This window comes from Castanea sativa, chromosome 6, assembly GCF_040712315.1.
Source record: "Castanea sativa cultivar Marrone di Chiusa Pesio chromosome 6, ASM4071231v1".
NCBI classification, from domain to species: Eukaryota; Viridiplantae; Streptophyta; class Magnoliopsida; order Fagales; family Fagaceae; genus Castanea; species Castanea sativa.
The window spans coordinates 7045267-7070207 of NC_134018.1; the positions used below are offsets into that span (position 1 = coordinate 7045267).

The window sequence follows — 24941 nt, forward strand, 5'->3', positions numbered from 1 at the left end:
TTACAGTTTCAGCAAAATAAGCAGATTCCAAACAAACTCTAAATTTATATCTAAAGAATTTATTAGCATTCAATATGTACCCCCTCCCCCTCACCCCCATAGCCTAGTGGGGTTATCTGGGTAGTGATTTATTAGTCTAGGGTGTGATATATATAAACCTGAAAATCATAGGTTTAAAAATCCACCCAAAGTGTAGAAACTAGCAATATGTCTTGAATGAAGCCCTCATAATTAGCAATGTGTCAAGGCTTGTTATCGTAAGTCCAAACTCCATATAAGAACCCTAGTGCATAGGATTCTCATTCTCTCTTCTATTTTGCATTGCTATTGTAGGTCCATGCTCCATATAAGAACCCTATGGCATAGAATTTTCATTCTCTAGTCCATTTTGCATTGCGACATATCGAGGACCATTTAAGTTTAAGATTTATTGTCCTCACAATAGGATAAACCTTAAGTCACATTCTAGAAAAACCCTGATCATTCATGGGGTTCAATTGTACAGATGACATTATAGTATTTGAATGGGAGGACTACTAGACATTGATGAGGTGGTTCTCCAATAAATTTATCTGAATAATATTTTTGATTTTAGAGTCCTTCTAGGACATAACACAAATTTATAATAAATTCATAACATTCTCAAATAAACCTATCACCTCACAAATGTACTATTAAAAAAAAAAAAAAAACTAAATGGTAAATTAATGTAGTGAGCTCATGTGTAGTGGTTGGCTAATTTAAGAATATTGTTGTAAAATCGTTGTGAGTTTTGTTGTCTCCCTAGTTTTATTGTTAATTTTATTCCATTTTTATCTAAGAAAAGTTATTATTAAAAGTAGAGAAACTGTAACAATCAAGTAGTATTAGTATAAAACATGGGTTTAATATCATTTCTTCTTTGTGTTTACCTAACATATCTTAAATTAGACTATCACTTCACACATGGGCCATTAAAAAGGAAAAAAAAACTAAATTGCATATTGTAATGGGCTCATGTGTGAGATGGTAGGCTAATTTAGGAATATTGTTTTAAATTGCTGTGAAGTTTTTTTGTGTCCTTAACTTTATTGTTGATTTTTATTCTATTTTAATCTATGAAAATTTATTATAAAAGCAGAGAAACCAAAATGTAAAGCATTGGGTTAAAGAGTCTTTGTTGTGAAGTTTGTATAGTATTGGGTGGATGAGTTTTTGTTGTGTAGTATTGTTGTATATCTACAGTTTAGTTTTTTACTCAATAAAATACTAATATCGCTTTATCATAAAAGAAAGAGAGAAGGTATTAATAGTAGAAAACATGGGTTCAATATCAGTTTTTCCTTGTGTTTACTTGATGTTCTTATTAGCATGCATTTCTGAAGTTGGGTTTGGAAAAATGGTTTTTAATGTGATGAAGGATGGTGCTATTGCTGATGGAAATACTGATAACAATAAGGTAATTTTCACCCAACAGAATTATGATAATTAATCTTTTCTTAGATGAGTAGCATTAAGCATTCTAACAAAACAATATAATTGTTTCATATTTTTGTTATTGTGTGTGATTGTATTTGTAGGTTTTTCAAAATGTATTCAACAAAGCTTGTCAATCTGAAGGAAGGAATCTTGTATTAATTCCACGAGGGACGTATTTGTTGGCACCTATTGTGTTGAAAGGACCATGCAAGGGCCAGGTGGAATTTCATATCATAGGGACACTAAAAGCTCTTATAGATGAAACATCTACCATTGATATTAACCATTGGATCACCTTCCAATACGTAGACCGATTGGTGCTAAGTGGTGGTGGGAAACTGGATGGCCAAGGTTCCTCTGCTTGGGATGACAATACTTGCAGTAAAAATCCAAATTGCAAAGCTCTTCCCATTGTAAGTTCTTGTTTCAACAAATCCATCTTAAATTAAGCTAAAAATGGAGTTGCCCATGATCATGTAGTTGGGCCATTTTTCACGATTCATTCATAATTTTCTTTTTTACTATGCTTCCATTTAATAGACTTTTCTATCGGTCGTATGGGTTCACAATTATAGCTATAATGTTTTTTCCTTGTACTTAGATTATATATGCTCCTTAAAAATTAATAAAAAATTTTCTTTCCTCTTCTAAAAAAATATAAAATTTTACAATTAAAATTCTTTCTTACTATCTCCAATGTTTAGAGATTGGGTTAATCCCCCCCCCCCCCCCCCCCCCCCCCCCCCCCCCCGGCGTCTTTCTATAAAAGAAGTTGACTTATTTAGTAAATTTATTTTTAGGTGTAGATTTGATTTATTAATTTACTGGGTACATTTTTCATTTACAAATAATAAAATTACTAAAACAATTCCCATTTTTTTTAAAATAAGTAAAATAAGCAACAAAATTTAATTTGAACACTTTTTAAATTGTAATTAATTTTGTTTGAAAGGCATATTATTCACATCGTGTGTTTCCCTTATTCTTTTCAGTCGTTGAGATTTGATTTTGTCACCAATTCAAGGATTACTCAACTGACTTCAATGAACAGCAAGAATGCCCACATGAATGTGTTTGCATGCAAAGATATGAAATTTGATCACATCCATATAATAGCACCCAAAGATAGCCCCAATACCGATGGAATACACATTGGCTCATCCAGCAATATTCAAATCTTGGATTCAACAATAGCCACCGGAGATGATTGTGTATCAATGAGTCCTGGTTCTAAAAACATAAACATTAGGAACGTAACGTGTGGCCCGGGTCATGGAATTAGTGTTGGAAGCCTTGGTGGGGGACCTAATGAAGAAGATGTTAGTGGATTAACAGTAACTAATTGCACTTTCATTGGCACTCAAAATGGCTTGAGGGTCAAAACATGGGCTAGGTCTTATGCTAGTAGTGTTTTCAATCTTACCTTTGAAGACATCATCATGGATAATGTCAACAACCCCATCATCATTGATCAACAATATTGCCCATCTCGCAATTGTGAAAAGGTACCTAACTCTTGTTCAAATATTGTTATATGTGCTTGTTCTTGATTAAATTATATATTGTATAAGACTTGATTTACCTTGATGGTCATTTTTTTTTTATCTATAGGGTGAATCCCAAGTTCAAATTCGAGATGTGAAGTACGGAAACATCAGAGGCACCTCTAGCTCAAAAATTGCAGTTGCTTTTGATTGTAGCAAAGGCAAACCTTGTGAGAATATTGAGCTCAACAACATTAACCTAAATTATCATGGTGCTGAAGGAGCTGTGGCATCCTCATGTTCTAATGTCAAAGGTATTGCTAATGGTCAACAACAACCCGGATCTTGCATATAGCACTCCTGCTTGGAGCACAATTCTTGAAATCAAGACAAATTCAAGACAAATGCAACACTCAACCTACATTCTATTGACAATATTGTTTTGTACTTGATATTAATGCTTATCCACAAGAAATGTTGTACGCTATGATGTATTACACTTTGTATTTGTAAGTGACTTTGAAATTAAGTATTTTTAAAATGTAAGTTCCTTTGAAAGTTATAGCAATATAGCCTATTTAAGGTGATGAGTCCATTTTATTTTTAATGTGGACCAATAAGTGGCTTTGTGTCCATGTAATAATATCTTAAAAGGGAAAATTGCTCTAATCTCTCTAAGGTTTTCCATAATTATACTTGCTATTTTTCTATTATGCAATTAGACACTTAAGTCCCTTAATATTCAAAGTATTTATACTAATCTTCCGTAGAGTGGTTTTAAGTAGTTTTTTTTTTTAGGAACGTGTATCAAAAAACAGGTCCTTACTTCAGAACTCATTATAGAGAAATAGATTCAATTATCAATGGGAAAAATGATATTCTCTATTTAAAATGAATCTTTTTTATAGTTTAAATTAAATATTATAAATCTAAAAAGTGTATCTACATGTCATTTAAAATTTATTTTAACGGGCATCTCATTATTTGAAACTTCAAATAAAATCTTAGGAGACTATCGCTCCAAAATGTAGGTAAACAGAAAAGAATCAGAACATGTGATTCTTACTAGTTTGATTTTTTTTTTTCCATTTTTGGGAAACTAATATAAAATAACCAACATTTATTATCCACATTTTTTTAACAACCCAATAAAACCAAATGAAAATTAACATTTTCTCAACAAACTAAAAAGAAATTATTATTTTTTTTTGACAGTTAGCATCAAATAATGTGCAGATCTATCACGGCAAGAAAATCCAGAATAAGTGTATTCATATTTATGCCACCCCACCCCCATAAAACTATATAGCAATGGAAATGAATGAACAAAGGGGAATAGAGTAAAGTTAGATCAAAATTAATCCAGTTTTCAGTCAACTTTACTCTGCTCTCCCTTCTCAACCTTCTTCTCTCCTCAAACAAAACAAGCCATAAGTAATATGGAAGTTGTGTGATTTGTGTGAAACTGCAGCTGAAGAGATCTAGGGAGTAAGGACGGAGTTATATATATTGAGATTAAGGTGAGCCTAACCCCAATAATATTTAATACTGTAATGGTTATGTGTTTCAAACAAAGTAATCCTATTCAAATGAGTTGGCTTGAAATATTGGCTGTATTTTATTTTTGGGCAGAGACAGGTACTTCTTGATTGAACAACTTCTCACATTGATGGATGTGTGGCTTCCCAAATTGGGCTTCAAACAAACCGACCCTATTGAAATGAGTTGGCTTCTATTGGTTGTAATTTTTTTTTTAAGTATACAATATAGAAATTCTATTCTAGCTTAATCTAAGTATATATCATTATATGTATGTGAAGCTCCCTCTTAAAGACTTAAATCCCGGCGTTGCCCCCCACACCCCACACCTCATACCTCACAAACACTTATATTTGTGAAGTAACCATTTCACCAAAGATATGTGGTGGTTTTATTGGTTGTATTTTATTTTGGATAGAGAGTAGATACTAGAGACTCTTCTTGAAAGGGCTATTAAAACCAAGAACATTTTTGAAGTGCAATAGAAGTTTTTGCCTATTATTATTACCCGTGCATTGATTGGTTATATTGGACATAGAACTAACTTATTCGCTTTTTTATTATCTTTCTTTCTTCCTTTAAATATATTATAGTTGTTAATATTGCCTTTGGGTTGGAAGAGGGATTTTGATTTTGATTTTCTTCTGTTACTCTCAAACTAAGTACTAAGATTAATGGCTTGAATACTTATAACGAGTACCAAGACTTGGGTTCGAGAGCTGGTGAGAGAGAGACCAATGAAAGATTAATGCCCCCATTTCTATACAAATGACTCCCGAACCATTTCTGAGTGCTCAATGTTTCAAATTACAATGCAGATTGTAAAAATTGAATACAAGGTTATTTGAAGTTATAAATGAATAGACAAAAGCACTTGTCATTGTAAGGAGGCTTGAATCAGTAAAAGCTAGTTCCGTGCAGGGCAGCAAGAATAATTGATCTAGCCTTTGGCAGACCTACGTTGTCAAATTTGATGAGAGCTAAGAAGAACCATGGACGGAGCCATGTTTGGACTTGGGGGGGCAATGGCCCCCCTTTTTAAAAAAAATATTATTATTATTATATATATTAGGTACTAATTTTAGCTATTTTGTTTTAGAAAATTACACTTTTGCTCCCTTAAAAATATCATTGATTCTTTTAAGAGTATTGTTATAGTCACAAATTTTTCTATAACATTTTTACAGACGGTTAAGGTAACAAATTCTTATTGGTTCGCATTTGGGTTTACCACTTACATTATTAGCAATTTGTAAAAAGGTTTGTAGTTCAAACATTTTCCACATTTTAAAGACTATTAAAAAATATTTATATGTCTAAAATCTAAAAAAGAAATATACAAGCCCAAAAAAATTAGTACAACAACAAAAATTATCAATAGTAAAACTATAAAAAATAAAAAATTAAGCCTGATCAGCCAATTTTACTTAAAACAAAAAATCTAACCCTTTAAAAAATTTTAAACAACTAGTAACTAAGCAACTAAGTAGCAACAAATTCGAAGGCCGAAGTTATTGCACACAACCAACAGCAGAGTCGCCCCCCCTAACTCTAAGTTCTGGCTCCGTCACTGAGAAGAACCACCAACCGACTTTGACAAATATATATATAAATTTTTGTATCTTTGTCTAATTGCAAAATAGAGTAATAGAAATTTGTTAGTTCTTTATTTTCTGCTAGATTTTATTTTTTTTGGGATTTAATTTTAGGCCTTGTAAAAACTATCTCAGTATTATCTATATATATATATATATATATATATATATATATATATATATATATATATATATATTTGATTAGTAAAATTTTTTTCCTCACCATTTCCTACCTAGGGACGTAGAATTAAGGTTGGACCACGTAAATTTGTAGCGTTCTGGAAATTTATTTTCTTTTGGATTTTCATCGCTCCTATCATTTATTTGTGAGATATTTCTCAATCCCCTAATAGATTTTCACAATAGATGGTCCTCTCAATGCATTGAACAAGCTAGCTATTCCGTATAGTTGGGCTCTGGTGTCTTCTATGTGGGCTCAGCCCCATGACAGTAGATAGCTTCAGTAGTGTGGAATGAATGAATGACAATGGCCAATTACTCGTAGGCTCGTAGCTCTCATTTCAGCATTCCATATTCAAGCCTTCAATGTTAATTGAACAAGTACACCGCATACAAACTATATTCTCTAATTAAAAGTCTAACATATTCACCTACATATCTTCTTTTTTAATTTTATATTCATGTGGAATATAAAAATGGTTATTAGGATTTTAGTTTTATATCTAGGATTCCAAACTTGACCCAGTTGTTAATCACTTAATCTTATTATGTTCATCAGTTACCTTTATTTATAATTTTCTTTACATTAAAAGTACGATTTTTATATAATAAAGCAAGTGTGCCTCTTTCTCCCCTTAAAATATTACTTAATTTACTGTAAAAATGGTTACTTATACTTAAATATTGTTAAGTAATGTATTAGATGTTCAATTTTAGAATAACTTGAGCTAATTTGATCCATTTGACCTAATTCATTAACAAGGTAAACCAACAAATTCGGTACAGATTTGAGTTTTTCAAATATAAATGAGATGATTTTAAAATAAGATTTTATGAAAGTTAGTTATGTAAAATAGTTAGAGGGTTTGGGTATGAAAAAACACTCTTCATCCCAAATCTAATATGTTTCTATATTTTTATAACATCCAAAGAACCCACATATACGTGGGTTCTGGTTGGCTCAATTGGTAAAGTCTCTGATAGTTGTATAAGAGATCTAGAATTCGAATTCAATTCTTATCTACACCAAATACTGATTGGTGTCTTGGTTTGATGATAAAGAGCGGACATCATAGGTTGAAACTCTCTTAAAAAAATAAAAGAACTCACATATACTAAATCCATATTGAGAATTTATTGACATTCAAAAAATGTACCCCCAGCCCTGTGGAGGTGTTTATTTATTTTTTAAAAAATACTAAGTATTTATAACACACACACACACAAGGCTTGAGGTAGTGATATAAACCCAAAAATCACAGTTTTAAAAATTCACCATAAGTGTATAAACTAGAATGTCTTGCATGTAGCCTCATAATTATCTATGTATCAAGGCTTGGTATCGTAAGTCCACACTCCATGTAAGAACCCTAGGGCATAGGATTTTCATTCTCTCTTCCATTTTGCACTGCTGCGTATCGATGACCATTTAAGTTTAAGGCATATTGAACACACAATAGGTTGAACCTTAAGCCACGTCCTTGAAATTAAGACCCTAATTATTCATGGGGTTGTATTGTACACATTCTATTATAGTATATGAGTGGGAGGACTACTAGACATTAATGAGGTGGTCCTAAATATGCACTAAATAATATTTCTGATTTTAGAGCGAGTCCTAAGACATAACACAAATTTACAACAAATTCATAATATTCTCAAATTAAGATATCACCTCACACATGTGCTATTAAAATAATAACTAAATGATAGATTGTGGTGGGTTCAATGGCTCGTGTGATAGTATAGGCCAATTTAAGAATATTTTTGTAAAATTGTTGTCAAGTTTTGCTGTCTGCCTAGTTTTATTGTTAATTTTATTCCTTTTTTATCTAAAAACATTCATTATTAAAAGAAGAGAAACTATAACAATCAAGTAGTAGTAGAAAATACGGGTTCGATATAAAAAAAAAGGATTTACCTAACATTCCTTAAATTAGACTATCACTTCACACATAGGCCATTAAAAAAAAAAAAAAATAAATTGCAGAATGCAGATTGTAATGAGCTCATGTGTGAGATGGTAAACTAATTTAGGAATATTATTTTAAATTGCTGTGAAGTTTTTTTGTGTCCTTAACTTTATTGTTGATTTTATTCTATTTTTATCTATGAAAATTTATTATAAAAGCAGAGAAACCAAAATGTAAAGCATTGGGTTAAAGAGTCTTTGTTCTGAAGTTTGTATAGTATTGGGTGGAAGAGTTTTTGCTGTTAAAGTATTATTGTATATATACGGTTTAGTTTTTTACTCAACAAAATTTTATTATCGCTTTATAAAAAAAAGAAAGAAGATATTAATGGTAGAAAACATGGGTTCATTATCAGTTTTTTCTAGTGTTTACTTGATGTTCTTATTAGCATGCATTTTTGAAACTGGGTTTGTAAAAATGGTTTTTAATGTGATGAAGTATGGTGCTATTGCTGATGGAAATACTGATAACAATAAGGTAATTTTCACCCAACAGAATTATGATACCTGTGGGGAGTAAAAGGACCCAAGTGGGCATATGGGCCTTTGGACTGTAGCATGGAGGGCCGACCTGCTCCAGAGTTAAGAATTTGTTAACTCTGCGAATTGGCCCATACGCCGAGGTTCCGAGGATACAGCCGAGGGCGAGCTTCTCCTCGGACAGATCCAAGGGAACTCAGAGCTTCATTATGAAGGTCAATGCACAACTCTGGAAAGACTAATGGTTAAAGGGGGAAACCCTGAATCTTCGAGGTACACCGGTGTTAGAAAAATACCAAAAGAAAAGGCTGTCACCACCACATTAAAGACTCTGCACTTACCTCCCTGGCCGCATTAATGGGGAAGTGACCCCTGAACAGTAGAACTGAAACTTCTGGTCACTATTCAAAGGTACTAAGAAAAGAAATATCTAGGGGGGAGGAGGTTGGAGCAACACGTGGATAAAGCATCAGAAAAAAAAGTATTTAAGGGGGATGAACGCCAGAGAAAGGGGGCGGTCGGTAAAAAAAGAAAGAAATTAAGAATTGTAACTTCTAAGAGAGAAAGAGAAATAATACAGAAGTAGTCCTTGGCTTACGTCCGAGGAGGTCTATTTGCAATTATCATTTGTTATTTACAAGTGTTTGTAACTTTTAGCCTGTTATCAAGTTCTCAGTACCTCTAACCTAGATTTCAAGCCCACACTCTACAAATTTTATTGTTTAAGGCTCATTGGGCCTGAGCCCGTAATTGTCTTTGGGTCCAGGTGCAATTGTGCACTTACAATTGGCGCTGTCTGTGGGAAATCTAGTCTAGAAGGAGTTGGGATACTATGGCAGGCCTAGGTTCTCACCATGCAGAGTCACAGGGATCACAACCGGAGGATCTTTTCGAGCGTCTTGAGCGTCGAAGGGATCGTGAGGGAAGTGTCCATACAAAATACCCCGGGGCTAGCCATACTCATGGTGGGGGTAGTACCACCCATGAGGATGGTGCTAAAGCCATGCAGAAGGAGATTAATCGTTTGAAGAGGAAGCTACGCCGCGCCAGACGTAGGTCTTCGCCGTCCTCATCTAATCCTTCCTCAGAGGAGGTCCGGGGAGGTAGCTACAGCTCAAGGTCATGCTCACCCCTCAGTGCAATGCCCTCTGGTGAGGAGGACGACCAGCCATCTCGCAGAGGCAAGAAGCTTCCTTCTAGGGGCTTAGGGAACGATGCTATGAGTCGGGCGTTGCATCAACTCTCCAAATCTCCGTTTTCACGGAGGATTGAGAAAGGGAGGCTTCCCAGGAGGTTTACCCAGCCCACCTTTACCATCTACAATGGCCGGACTGATCCGGTGGAGTACGTGAGTCATTTTAACCAGAGGATGGCGGTGCACTCTCACAACGAGACCCTGATGTGTAAAGTTTTCCCCTTTAGCTTGGGACCTGTTGCTATGAGGTGGTTCAACGGCCTTAAATCGGGGTCTATAGGTTCGTTTGGGGAGCTCACTAGAGCATTTGCTTCGCGGTTCATTACGTGTAGCAGAGTACCTCGGCCATTGGACTCGGCATTTGCTTATCCATGACCATGAGGGAAGGGGAGACGTTGAAAGCATATTCCGACCGGTACTGGGAAATGTTTAATGAAATAGATGGTGACTTTGATGAGGTGGCACTCAACACCTTTAAGGTAGGCCTTCCTACTGATCATGATTTGAGAAAGTCTTTGACTAAAAAGCCCGTCCGCAGCGTACGCCGCCTCATGGATCGTATTGATGAATACAAAAGGGTAGAGGAAGACCAACAGCAAGGAAAGGGTAAAGAGAAGGTTATCCTGCAGGAGAGAAGGGATTTCAGGTCGGACAGATACCACAACAACAAGCCGAGGAGAGATTATATCGGTCAATCCGGCTCGGCAGCAACTCAAGCCGTGAACACTGTGTTCCGAGAACCAGTACACCAATTACTGGAGAAAGTTCGTAAGGAGCCCTTCTTTAGGTGGCCTAGTAAGATGGCAGGAGACCCTGCGAAGAGGAATCAGAACCTCTTTTGTTAGTACCATCAGGACGTGGGCCACACTACCGAGAACTGTCGGACCCTTTGGAACCACTTGGAGCAGCTGGTTAGTGAAGGAAAACTAAAGCAGCACTTGTGTCAACCTGGTGGACAGGGCAGCCAATCTGGCTCGAACAATCAGAAGAATAATCCATCTCGGCCGGTATTGGGAACAATTAATGTTATTTTTGCTGCACCTGGCAGGACCAGCTCGGGTCCCACTAGGGTGATGGCGGTTTCCCATTCTCAGGCCGAGGAGGCAGGCTGCAGGCCGAAGAGGTTGAAGGTGACTTTACCCGTCTTGGGATTTTCGGAGGAGGATAAGGTTGGTACTATCCAACCCCATGACGATGCTCTTGTAGTTACTCTTAGGATAGGGAGTTATGATGTGAAGAGAGTGATGATTGATCAGGGTAGCGGTGCAGATATCATGTACCCTGATTTATTTAAGGGGCTAAGGTTGAAGCTAGAAGATCTCACTCCTTATGACTCGCCACTCATAAGCTTCGAAGGAAGAGCCGTTGTGCCGAAGGGACAGATTTGTTTGCCCGTTCAATCCAACTCAGAAACGGTGGAGGTGGATTTCATTGTGGTCGACGCGTACTCCCCATATACAGCCATCCTCGCCAGGCCATGGCTGCACGCTCTAGGAGCCGTCTCCTCTACCTTACATGTTAAAGTTAAGTTCCCCTCTAGGGAATATGTTGAGGAAATCCTCGGCAGCCAATCGGTGGCCAGGCAATGCATATCGGCCGCAGTGCTTCATCGGACGAAGCGAGTCATCGGCTTTGCCCATCCAAGAGTCATAGCAATTAACAGCTCCGGATGCACCTGGAGCGGTGACAGGAGAGGAGGCTGTTTGTGAGGAGTTAGAGAAGTTTTTGATAGCAGATGACCCAGAGAGGTTCTTCCAAGTTGGCATACGTTTGCCACACCAGGAGAAGATGGAGTTGTTGGAATTTCTGAAGGACAATATTGATGTTTTTGTGTGGGACCCTTATAAGGCTCCAGGCGTAGATCCGAGCTTCATTTGTCATCGTTTAAACGTCAACCCTGCCATTGTTCCGAGAAGGCAGCCACCTCGGCGTTCTTCCAAAGAAAATTCCGAGGCTGTGAAGGAAGAGGTGCTCAAACTCAAGAGGGCTGGGGCTATTAAAGAAGTTTTCTACCCCGAATGGTTGGCGCATACGGTTGTGGTTAAAAAGAAGAATGGAACGTGGAGAGTGTGTGTGGACTTCACAGATTTGAACAAGGCCTGCCTGAAGGATTCGTTCCCAATGCCGCGTATTGATCAACTGGTGGATGCCACTGTCGGACATCCTCGAATAAGTTTTTTGGATGCCTTCCAGGGTTACCATCAGATTCCATTAGCATTGGAGGATCAGGAGAAGACTGCTTTCATTACTCCAACAGGGAACTACCACTATAAGGTCATGCCATTTAGATTGAAGAATGCTGGGGCTACCTACCAAAGAATGATGACCAGAATGTTTGAACAGCAACTAGGGAAGACCATTGAGGTGTATGTAGATGATATGGTGGTGAAAAGCAAAACAATACCTTCACACGTCAAAGATCTAGCCGACACCTTCCAAGTGCTAAGAAAGTACAAGTTGCGCCTTAACGCCTCAAAGTGCTCTTTTGGCATGGGATCTGGAAAGTTCCTGGGGTATATGATTATTCACAGAGGTATAGAGGTGAACCCAGCGCAGGTCAAGGCTATTCAGGATTTGCAGCCGCCTTGGAACCCAAAAGAGATAGAGAAATTGACCGGAATGATTGTTGCATTGAATAGGTTTATCTCTCGGTCAGCTGACCGATGCCGTCCTTTCTTCCAATTGTTGAATAAGTGGAAAGGGTTTCAATGGACCGAGGACTGCGTGTTAGCTTTCCAACAGCTTAAGCAATATCTTTCTCAGCCACCCATTTTGTCTCGCCCCAAGGCAGACGAGGTCTTGTTTGCTTATCTGGCAGTGGCCGTCCACACGGTCAGCCTGGTCCTTATAAGGATTGAAAGCGGGGTGCAAAGACCGGTCTACTACGTTAGTAAGTCTTTGAATGAGGCAGAGATGCGCTATCTACTCTTGGAGAAAGCACTTCTGGCCATAGTTCATGCCACGCGCAAGCTTCCTCATTATTTCCAGTCTCACACTGTGGTGATTTTGACCCAATTGCCTCTCAAGGCGGTGTTACGCAGCGCCGATTACTCTGGTAGGGTGGCAAAGTGGGGAACCATTTTAGGAGCTTTTGACGTTAAATACAGGCCTCGCACCTCGGTGAAGGGGCAGGTCCTCGCTGATTTGGTGGCAGAGTTTACCGAACCATTGCTAGAAGAAACTCTGATAGAGGCGCGCATGGATGAAAAATCAGTTGGTGTGATCACAGCTGCAGTACCTCCGAGGCTTGGAAAGTGTATGTGGATGGGGCGACCCAATCGAGAGGTACGGTGTTGGACTTGTCCTAATGTCCCCTGAGGGGATTGTCTTCGAAAAATCTTTGAGATTGGCATTCTCGGCTACTAATAATGAGGCCGAGTATGAAGCAGTCTTGGTGGGCATGAAGATGGTACGTAGGATGGGTGGAAAGGAAATCCATGTGTTCTCGGACTCTCAGTTAGTGGTCGGCCAAGTCATGGGGACCATGGAGGCTAGAGACCCTAGAATGCAGGAATATTTGGCCCAGGTCAAGCGTCAGCAAGCTGAATTTGACTCCTTCGTCTTAGCTCACATTTCTACGAGTGGAAACACCCATGCAGATTCTTTGGCTACGTTAGCAACGTCCTCGGCTCAGTGTTTGCCCAGGATTATCCTCGTGGAGGATTTGCTAGAGCCAACTCTTACAATTGTTAGCGCAGTTCACATTCATTTGATAAGGCCTGGATCTAGTTGGATTGACCCGGTTATATCTTTTCTTAAGAATGACATCCTTCCTGAGGACAAATCTGAAGCAGATAAGATACGTCGAAAGGCGCCACGTTTCTGGTTGTCCGAGGACCAGAAACTGTATAAACGGTCCTTCTCAGGACCATACTTGTTGTATGTGCATCCTGAATCAACGGAGGCACTTCTAGAAGAACTGCATAAAGGGATTTATGGGAGCCACACCGGGGGAAGGTCCTTAGCCCACAGAGCTCTGACTCAGGGTTATTGGTGGCCCAATATGCAGAGGGAGGCTCAGGACTATGCTCGAAAGTGTGATCAATGCCAGAGGTTCGCCCCTAATATTCATCAACCTGGAGGGGCTCTCAACCCTCTCTCCAGTCCTTGGCCTTTTGCACAATGGGGATTGGACATAGTGGGGCCATTTTCGAGGGCTGCAGGAAACAAAAGATGGCTTCTCGTGGGGACAGACTATTTCACTAAATGGGTTGAGGCCAAGCCCTTAGCAAATATCAGAAATGTTGATTCCAAGAAGTTTGTCTGGAAAAACATCGTCACTAGATTCGGTATACCACACACACTTATCTCAGACAATGGCGTTCAATTCGACAGCAAGGCTTTTAGGAAATATTGTGGTGATATGGGCATCATAAATAGATACTCCACCCCAGCTTATCCTCAGGGAAATGGGCAAGCCGAGGCCGTTAACAAGGTCATAGTCAGTGGGCTGAAGAAAAGGTTGGACAATGCGAAGGGCAGATGGGTAGAAGAGCTCCCACATGTTCTGTGGACGTATCGGACTACACCGCGCAGGTCCATGGGAGAAACGCCATTCTCTATGACTTATGGAGCCGAGGCGGTGATACCTCTGGAATCTGGTTTTTCCACCCTGAAGACGAGTTCTTTTAGCCTAGAGAATAACGACGGCCTCCTGGAGAAAGGCCTTGATTTACTTGAGGAACGACGCGAGGCAGCTATGGTCCAAATGGCTTATTATCAACAGAAGCTTAAACGGGGATATGATGCCCACGTGAAGCTAAGGCCACTCGCACCTGGGGATCTTGTACTAAGAAAAGTTGTGGGCACTTCTAAGAACCCAGCTTGGGGTAAGTTAGGACCAAATTGGGAAGACCCCTATCGCATTGTTTTCGTAGCGGGCATAGGGTCATATCGGCTAGCCGACTTAGATGAAAGAATTGTACCACGCCCATGGAATGTAAATAACCTTCGAAGGTATTATTATTAATAAAATGTGCTTTTGTTAGTTAGTAGTTCAAATTATAAATACTTCAGGGGCTTGCAATTACTATTATTAAGTGTCAAACAGAAACTTGGTTAAGTGTAGTCCTCGGACCACAAACCTTGTGGAAATTGATATCTTGTCATTTGTTAAACAGAACCTTAGTTATGCCGGGTTCTCGGACCTCCTACTTTGGGAAAATTAACATTTGAAGTTACTATTCGTAAGAGTCAAACAGAAATTTGGTTAAGTGTAGTCCTCGGAGCACAAACCTTGTGGAAATTGATATCTTGTCATTTGTTAAACAGAACCTTAGTTATGCCGGGTCCTCGGACCTCCTACTTTGGAAAAATTAACATTTGAAGTTACTATTCGTAAGAGTCAAACAGAAACTTGGTTAAGTGTAGTCCTCAGACCACAAACCTTGTGGAAATTGATATCTTGTCATTTGTTAAACAGAACCTTAGTTATGCCGGGTCCTCGGACCTCCTACTTTGGGAAAATTAACATTTGAAGTTACTATTCGTAAGAGTCAAATAGAAACTTGGTTAAGTGTAGTCCTCAGACCACAAACCTTGTGAAAATTGATATCTTGTCATTTGTTAAACAGAACCTTAGTTATGCCGGGTCCTCGGACCTCCTACTTTGGAAAAATTAACATTTGAAGCTACTATTCGTAAGAGTCAAATAGAAACTTAGTTAAGTGTAGTCCTCGGACCACAAACCTTGTGGAAATTAATATCTTGTCATTTGTTAAACAGAACCTTAGTTATGCCGGGTCCTCGGACCTCCTACTTTGGGAAAATTAACATTTGAAGTTACTATTCGTAAGAGTCAAACAGAAACTTGGTTAAGTATAGTCCTCGGACCACAAACCTTGTGGAAATTGATATCTTGTCATTTGTTAAACAGAACCTTAGTTATGTCGGGTCCTCGGACCTCCTACTTTGGGAAAATTAACATTTGAAGTTACTATTCTTAAGTGTCAAACAGAAATTTGTTTAAGTATGGTCCTCGGACCACAAACCTTGTGGAAATTGATATCTCAGTTACTGTTCTTATTCTTATCACATGCTTTGTGGAAATCACTATTTTACTATTCGTTAACTTAGATCTTAAGTTCTATATCAGTAAGTGTTAAATAAATTTTTGCAAGGAATAACCCTCAGACCTGACATCCTACAGAGAGTAATACTTCACATTACAAAGGTTCAACCATCATATGGGTCTTTTAACTAAGGCATTGATTAATGACCAAACTAAGTTATACGGCTGTTTTGAAGTTATAGTTGTTTGATTGGTGGAGTTAGACTTACTTATTCTGTTCTCCCTTTAACTATTTATTAGTGAGAACTTTCATCAAAAGCACAAAAAGAATAAAGTAAAACAAATACAACATGAATGAAAGTTGAATAAAACTGTTCTTCATTAATCATATACAAAAAAAAGGGGAGGAGTACAAAAAGTTATATCAAAGGACTTAAGATTGTGGAGGGGGGTCTTGGAGGGAGCTGCGCCACAAATTTCGGTACTCTTCAGTTCCAGTTCAAAGGTGGACAAAACTTGCTTCCCTTTGTCTGTTGAAGGGATGAGGGGCTCCATGTCTTGAACTTGCTCCTTCTCGGCGCCATCACACTTGTCCTTCTCTTTATAGGAACCTTCAGGATCTGTAGGATCAGGAACAAGTTCTTGCATCACAGGAGGAAGGGCAGGAGAGGCTGCTATAGGAGGGTCTTCTATCTCCTGTATGTTTAGGGGGAGCCAGATGTTCTCGGGCTTCCTCAGCTCGGAAGCTGGAGGAACCCCTGCTGCATTCATGGCCTCTCCCCAGACCTGTTGACAGTACTCTCGGCACAATGCCGCAAAGGCCTCTGTCAAAAGTTCTTGCGTTCTGGTCACCCCCTCCTGATAGCTGGCCTTCTTCGCAGCCTCCAATGCTTGCTTGTGGGTGCGAGCCTCCTCCTTCATCAGCGTAAGCTCCTCCTCCAAGTCGGAGCGTGCCTGTTGGGCTAGAGAGAGCTCGTCGTCCTTTTGGCGAAGAAGCTTACGCTGCCCCTCCACTTGGGTCTCCATCGTCTTTAAGCTGGCCTCGGCGCCATCCCTTTCCCTTTTCAGGTCGGTCAGCTGCGATGTGATCTTCCCGTTTTCTGCTAAGGCTTGGCCTAGGGATCTTTCTGTCTCCTGCCTTAGCTCTTGCTCCACTCCAGCTCGCTTCCGATAGTCCTCCACAAACTTCTCGGCAGCGAAAACTTCTTGGATGGACTGCGAAAATGTCAGGAAGTTAAAAATGGTAAAGTATCTACAAATGAATCTAGAGTACAAGTGTCAGGTGGAACTTACCAGAGCTAGACCCCTTTTTAATGAAAGGAATAACTAAGGCTGACCCATTTTTTCCAAGTTTTCCATGTCCTTGGGCAGCAGAAGAGGACGCTCCAACACCTCGGCCAAGTGGTGGGCGTGGCCTCGGAGCCTAATGCTGGAGTGGCAAGGAATTGGTGCGCCGTCCAGTCTCAGGTCAGGAGACCAGGTGGCCGGTGCTCGGCGCACTTCGACCATGTCCCTGATTTCCCCGCTTTCGACTGAACGGGCCCGCCCTTTCCCCTTGTCCAGTTTCTGCTGCTGGGTCGGCGCTGGTAGTTGTTTTTGTTTCTTTGGCTTCTCACCACCAGCCCCCTCGGCCTCCCCTTTCCTTTTCTTCTTTGGATCTTCGGTCGAAGGCTTGGGGTCGGCTGAAGGAGGAGGAGGTGGTGGTAAAGCTGGGGGAACTTGGGACCTCCTCGTTCCCTTCTTTGCCACCCGTGCGCCTCTCGCGGTCATAAGGTCCTTCAGCTCGTCCATCTCTTCTTCAATGGAGCTGTCGTCTGGACGCGCTATCACTAGACCTTCGATCCTAGAGGCCTCGGCTGCTTCTTCTTCCTCGTCGGAAAGAACAACGAACGGGTTTCCGCGAGGTCGTAGGGAGTCCTCGAACTGAAACTGTTCTATCTCCTCGTCCAATGTGTTCGAAGAAGACACTCGCTCCTCTGGGACAGCAATTGCCTGAGAGTGCACAGCGAGGGGGACTGCCACTATGGGCTGTGTGTACAATACGGTGTGAGGGGCGTCAGGGATGTCGTGGTCGGCCAAAAAGTGCGTCCTGGCTACGTGAATCCTTCTTCGCCTCCGGTCACCCGCAATTATTGCGTTCTCGATCTCCTGGAAGTCCGAGGAGATAGGGTTGTACCCTAAAATTAGATGAGTTGCCCTCACTTGTAAGTCTTCGCTGACGAACACCTCGAAGCGTAGCACTCGATTCAAATCGGCAACGTTGCAATGGCTTAAACGTGGGCGTACGAGTTGCTTATCTGCAAAGAAAGACATCCAAATAAACAAACATGGTCAGATTCATAGAACATGTAATAAATTAAAGTTAGATGCTCAAGTAAATGCAAATGCACATTCCTAGATGATAGAGGGAGTTATAGGGTGAGAAGTTAAATCCTAAGGTGTCGCACCTGGATCTCCCCACTCAATTGGGCAGTGGGGGCCGTCGTGCCAGTTGCCTGAGACGATGAGGTAGTCATCCTTCATGCCTTTATTAGACTTGGGTAAACAGGAGATTAACCTAACTACGCTAGAACGGGATTTGATGTAATAACCTATATTTTTAAGTTTATGGCACTCGTACATGAAAACAACGTCGTGCCAGGTAAGGTTGAGACCCATCTGCTTGTTTAGAGCGTCGACACTACCTAAGACTCTAAAAACGTTGGGAGCGCACTGATCGGGACACAACCGGTGGTTGCGGAGGTACTCCCTGGTTACGGGTTTCATTGGGAGGGTCATTCCACCTTCTACGAAGGCGACCATTGGGATAATGACCTCTCCGGTTTTCCTAGAACCGGCCACGGCTTCTGCTGGGTAGTATTTTAAACCTACGTCGCTGGGAATGTTATACTTAGCTCTAAAACCTTCCATCCCAGCGGCGGTATCAACTAGACACATAAACTTTCCCATCAGAAAGGAACGAAAGACTAAGTTCTCAGAGGGAAAACGGTTAGAAGGGGAGCCGAGGACAGGATCCGAGGAGAATGGGTTAAGGAAAAGGAATAATCACTTACAAATTTGAAGTTGTGCGAATTTCCACGGATTTGTGCAGACAAAAGGTGATTACTGATGTTTTGATGGGATTAGCCTCTGAAGAAATAAATGAAGGCGCAGGTTCCCGAAGCGTCACGACGTGCGGAAAGCGGCCTCGAAATTACATTTGTCCCGCCCAAATTTTCATGGAGTAACAAGGGCCGTTGGATGCTCATCTCACCGTTGAACGTGGGGGACAAGGCGTAACTTACGGTAATAAATGCGCGCGTTTTTTAAAATAAAACCGGCAAGTGGCATCTTCTGGAACGCGAAACGGTCTCCACACGTGCAATTATTTACAAAACGTGTGGGGTAAGTCCTCGTTGGATCAAAACCCTATTTTTCTCCTCGGATGATGAAAAATAGAGTTTTGAGGGGCTATTGTGGGGAGTAAAAGGACCCAAGTGGGCATATGGGCCTTTGGACTGTAGCATGGAGGGCCGACCTGCTCCAGAGTTAAGAATTTGTTAACTCTGCGAATTGGCCCATACGCCGAGGTTCCGAGGATACAGTCGAGGGCGAGCTTCTCCTCGGATAGATCCAAGGGAACTCAGAGCTTCATTATGAAGGTCAAGGCACAACTCTGGAAAGACTAATGGTTAAAGGGGGAAACCCTGAATCTTCGAGGTACACCGGTGTTAGAAAAATACCAAAAGAAAAGGCTGTCACCACCACATTAAAGACTTTGCACCTACCTCCATGGCCGCATTAATGGGGAAGTGACCCCTGAACAGTAGAACTGAAACTTCTGGTCACTATTCAAAGGTACTAAGAAAAGAAATATCTAGGGGGGAGGAGGTTGGAGCAACACGTGGATAAAGCATCAGAAAAAGAAGTATTTAAGGGGAGATGAACGCCAGAGAAAGGGGGCGGTCGGTAAAAAAAGAAAGAAATTAAGAATTGTAACTTCTAAGAGAGAAAGAGAAATAATATAGAAGTAGTCCTCGGCTTACGTCCGAGGAGGTCTATTTGCAATTATCATTTGTTATTTACAAGTGTTTGTAACTTTTAGCCTGTTATCAAGTTCTCAGTACCTCTAACCTAGATTTCAAGCCCACACTCTACAAATTTTATTGTTTAAGGCTCATTGGGCCTGAGCCCGTAATTGTCTTTGGGTCCAGGTGCAATTGTGCACTTACAATACCATTAATCTTTTCTTAGATGAGTAGCATTAAGCATTCTAACCAGTGTAGGTGATACCGTACCGTACCGGCCGGTACGGCCAGTATATATCGTACCGGCCAATGAACCGGTATAGTACACCCCCTGTTTCGTACCGAAAAAAATACCGGTCGTACCGGCCGTATACCGGCCGTACCGGCAAAATCCGGCTGTTTCGGCCGGTAAATGGATACCGGGCCGAAACACGAAATACAAATCTGAGTAAGCCAAGAAAACTCAGCAGAAAGAAGGAGAAAAATGAAAAAAAAAAATGCAAAAGGTAACCAGTGAACATATATAAATTCCAAATTTACAACATATTTAAACTAAAAAAAAAAACAAACACTCCTCGGCAGCGACACTGGTACCGTCCCAATTGCGCCGCTTGCCATGGCCAGTTAACCACGCTGCCAGTGTTCTTGCTAGGAGTCTGTAACGCCACTCCTCGGCGGCAACACTGGTACGCCTCTATCTCTCTTGCCACTCTGCCATGGCCAATACACCTCTTTCTCTCTTGCTCTACACTGGTTAAGACTTAAGAACTGCTCAACACTGCTGTGAAGTAGTTCACTTTGACCGAACTAGTAAACTTCTTTGAAAGTTGAGAGAGCTGGAGATGGCGGCGGCTCTTTTCACAGAGAATGCAAAATGGGAACTAGTAAACTTCTAGACTAATGGCCTGTTTGGGAGTTTAGAGAGGGAGGAGAGTAGAGGGGAGTAGAGGGGAGGGGAGTAGTGGGGAGGAGAGTAGAGGAGAATGATTACCCTCCACATTGTTTGGATGTTTTTATAATTAGTAAGGGGGAAGGGAGTAATTAGCCCTTCCCCTTGTTTTTAACATTGTAATTTTATAAATATAATAAGGGTAAATTAGGTAATTTACTTTATCAATAATTTATATGTGCTCTACTCTCCCTCCAAATCTCTCCAATTTGGGGGAATTAAAAATGAGGGGGTTGGAGGTAGTTGAAACCCCTTCAAACCCCTCCAAACCCCTCCAAACCCTTCCACCTCCTTCCTTAAAAAACTCCCAAACAAGGTAATTGAATTACTTCCCTTCCCTCTACTCTACTCCCTCTCCTTTTTTAAACATCCAAACAGGCCATAAGGGTTGAAGCGTTGTACAGCTGAAGTGTTGTACAGCTGTTTGGTTTACGCATAAGATAAAAATAAAAAAAAGTGTTGTATAGCTGTAAACTTCTAGACTAAGTTTTATCTTTTTTTATTTTATTATTATTAAAATAAGGTATAGTATAATAAGGTATATTAGTTTTACAACTTTTGTTCCGGTGATTGAATATTCTTTACACAGTACACCACAATTAATAATAATAATAATAATAATATATCATAATGTGATTTATATTAAAATATCTATAAAACATTAAACATACCAATAAAATAATATTTATAACTAAATGTTTGTAAAAAAAAAATCATTATAATTTTATATATTGTATAAAATAGTAAAAAAATAGCGGTAAATCCGAAACGGTACACCGGTATTGACCGGTACCCGAAATATATCGTACTACTAGTTAAACCGGTACAGCCCCCGGTACGGTATTGACTTCCTTGATTCTAACAAAACAATATAATTGTTTCATATTTTTGTTATTGTGTGTGATTGTATTTGTAGGTTTTTCAAAATGTATTTAACAAAGCTTGTCAATCTGAGGAAGGAATCTTGTATTAATCCCACGAGGGACATATATGTTAGCGCCTATTGTGTTGAAAGGACCATGCAAGAGCCAAGTGAAATTTCAGATCATAGGGACACTAAAAGCTCTTATAGATGAAACATCTACTATTGATATCAATCATTGGATCACCTTCCAATACGTAGACCGATTGGTACTAAGTGGTGGTGGAAAATTGGATGGCCAAGGTCCCTCTGCTTGAGATGACAATACTTGTAGTCAAAATCCAAACTGCAAAGCTCTTCCCATTGTAAGTTCTTGTTTCAATAAATCCATCTTAAATTAGGCTAAAAACGGAGTTGCCCATGATCATGTGGTTCAGTGGTTGGGCTATTTTTCACGAATCATTTATAATTTTCTTTTTTATTATGCTTCCATTTAATAGACTTTTCTATCGGTCGTATAGCTTCACAATTCTAGCTATAATTTTTTTTTTTTGCACTTAGATTATGCTCCTTAAAAATAAATAAAAAATGTCCTTTCGTCTTCTAAAAAAAATATTTACAATTTAATTTCTTTCTTACTATGTCCAATATTTAGAGATTGTGTTACCACTCCCCCTCCCCCCCCCCCCTCCCCCCTCCGGTCTTTTTATAAAAGAAGTTGACTTATTTAGTACATTTATTTTTAGGTATAGATTTGATTTATTAATTTACCAGGTACATTTTTTATTTAAAAATAATAAAATTGCTAAAACAATTCCCATTTTTAAATAAGTCAAATAAACCACAAAATTTAATTTGAACACTATTTAAATTGTAATTCTGTTTGAAATGCATATTATTCACATTTGTCTTTCCCTTATTCTTTCAGTCGTCGAGATTTGATTTCGTCACCAATTCAAGGATTACTCAACTAACTTCAATCAACAGCAAGAATGTCCATGTGAATGTATTTGCATGCAAAGATATGAAATTTGATCACGTCCATATAATAGCACCCAAAGATAGCCCCAATACTGATGGAATACACATTGGTTCATCTAGCAATATTCAAATCTTGGATTCAACAATAGCCACTGGAGATGATTGTGTATCAATGAGTCCTAGTTCTAAGAACATAAACATTAGGAATGTAACGTGTGGCCCGGGTCATGGAATTAGTGTTGGAAGCCTTGGTGGTGGACCTAATGAAGAAGATGTTAGTGGATTAACAGCTATGAAGCACGGGTGCGGCGTTTGGGCCGCCGCACCCGCGTCGGACGCGGCCGGACGCGGCGACGCGCAGGCGACGCCGCTGCCTGCGCGTCCGTGCCGCGTCCGGCAATAAAAAACTATTTTTTTCGGCGCGATTCGGCGCGATTCGCGCCGATTCGCGCCGATACGGCGCCGATTCGGGCCGACGCGCCGATACGGCGCCGATTCGGGCCGACGCGCGCGAAATCGGGCCGATTCGGCCCGAATCGGTCCGTATCGGTTGATATCGGCCGGCCGAAATCTGCCGATACCGGCCGAAATCTGCCGATACCGGCCGAAATTTGCAGATATCGGCCGAAATCGGCCGATACCGGCCGAAATTCAAAAAAAAAAAACAACAACAACAACAAAAACAGGTGCTTATGGCTGGAAAAAAAAAAAAAAGAGGTGCAAACACACCGTTTGGAAAAAAACCAAAACCCAACCCTCTCCCTCTCCATTTTTCTTGAGCCTCTCTCCCACTCTCTACCTTCACTCTTCAGCTAGGCTCTCTCCTATTCTCTGTATTCTAATTATTATTTACTATTGTTCTTAAATTTGGTATATATTTATATAATGTGAAAAAAGTATGTTTAGCAATATATTAAAAATATAAATAAAAATATTTTTAATAATTTTTTAATCGCCGCACCCCGCCGCACCCGCACCCTACTTTTTCAAAAATTGCCGAGTCCCGCACCCGCTCCCGCACCCGCACCCGAATCCCGAAACGCACCCGTGCTTCATAGATTAACAGTGACTAATTGCACTTTCATTGGCACTCAAAATGGCTTGAGGGTCAAAACATGGGCTAGGTCTTATGCTAGTAATGTTTTCAATCTTACCTTTGAAGACATCATCATGGATAATGTCAACAACCCCATCATCATTGATCAACAATATTGTCCATCTCGTAATTGTGAAAAGGTACCTACCTCTTGTTCAAATATTGTTATGTTTGCTTGTTCTTGATTAAATTATAAGTTGTATAAAACTTCATTTACCATGATGGTAATTTTTTTTTATCTATAGGGTGATTCCCAAGTTCAAATTCGAGATGTGAAGTATGGAAACATCAGAGGCACCTCTAGCTCAAAAATTGCAGTTGCTTCTGATTGTAGCAAAGGCAAACCTTGTGAGAAGATTGAGCTCAACAACATTAACCTAGCTTACCATGGTGCTGAAGGAGCTGTGGCATCCTCATGTTCTAATGTCAAAGGTATTGCTAATGGTCAACAACAACCCGGATCTTGCATATAGCACTCAGTCCTGCTTGCAGACAGTTCTTGAAATCAAGACAAATTCAAGTTTAATAATCCAGCACTCAACCTACGTTCTATTGACAGTTTGTTTTGTACTTGATATTATTGCTTATCCACAAGAAATGTTGTAAGATGTGATGTATTCCACTTCGTATGTGTAAGTGACTTTGAAATTCAATTCTTAAAAAGAAAGTTCCTTTGAAACTTACAGCTATATAGCCTATTTAAGGTGATGAGTCTATTTTATGTTTAATGTGAAGCAATAAGTGGCTTTGTGTCCATGTAATAATATCTTAAAGGGAAAATTGCTCTAACTCTAAGGTTTTCCATAATTACATTCACTATTCTTCTATTATTAGACACTTAAGTCCCTTAATAGTTAATATGCAAAGTATTTACACTAATCTTCCCTATAGTGGTTTTAAGTAGATTTTATTTTGGTAGTGGTTTTTGGATTTGTGTAACATTTCTAAATTTGTAATTAATAAAAGGAGAAAACTTGCAAATATTTTGAATGAGAATGGTATGCTGTGTTTTATGTGATGTTTTAATGCTTGTATGTGCTATTATATTTGTTTAGGCCTACGCATTCTCTTCTCAAAAAAATAAAGGCATACATTATCAATCTATAGAATTTTTTTAAAATCTCTTGTAGATA

The 24941-nt window shown here is 39.7% G+C and overlaps 1 protein-coding gene across 1 annotated transcript; it reads left to right on the plus strand.

The window, feature by feature from the left end:
• Nucleotides 1-2501: 2501 nt before the first annotated feature.
• Nucleotides 2502-24281, plus strand: LOC142639364 (uncharacterized). The gene is made up of 8 exons (XM_075813558.1): nt 2502-2963; nt 3070-3256; nt 8618-8706; nt 21786-21797; nt 21914-22034; nt 22754-23015; nt 23837-23948; nt 24054-24281. The coding sequence occupies exons 1-8, from the start codon at nt 2502-2504 to the stop codon at nt 24279-24281; spliced, it is 1473 nt and encodes a 490-aa protein (XP_075669673.1).
• Nucleotides 24282-24941: the final 660 nt, after the last annotated feature.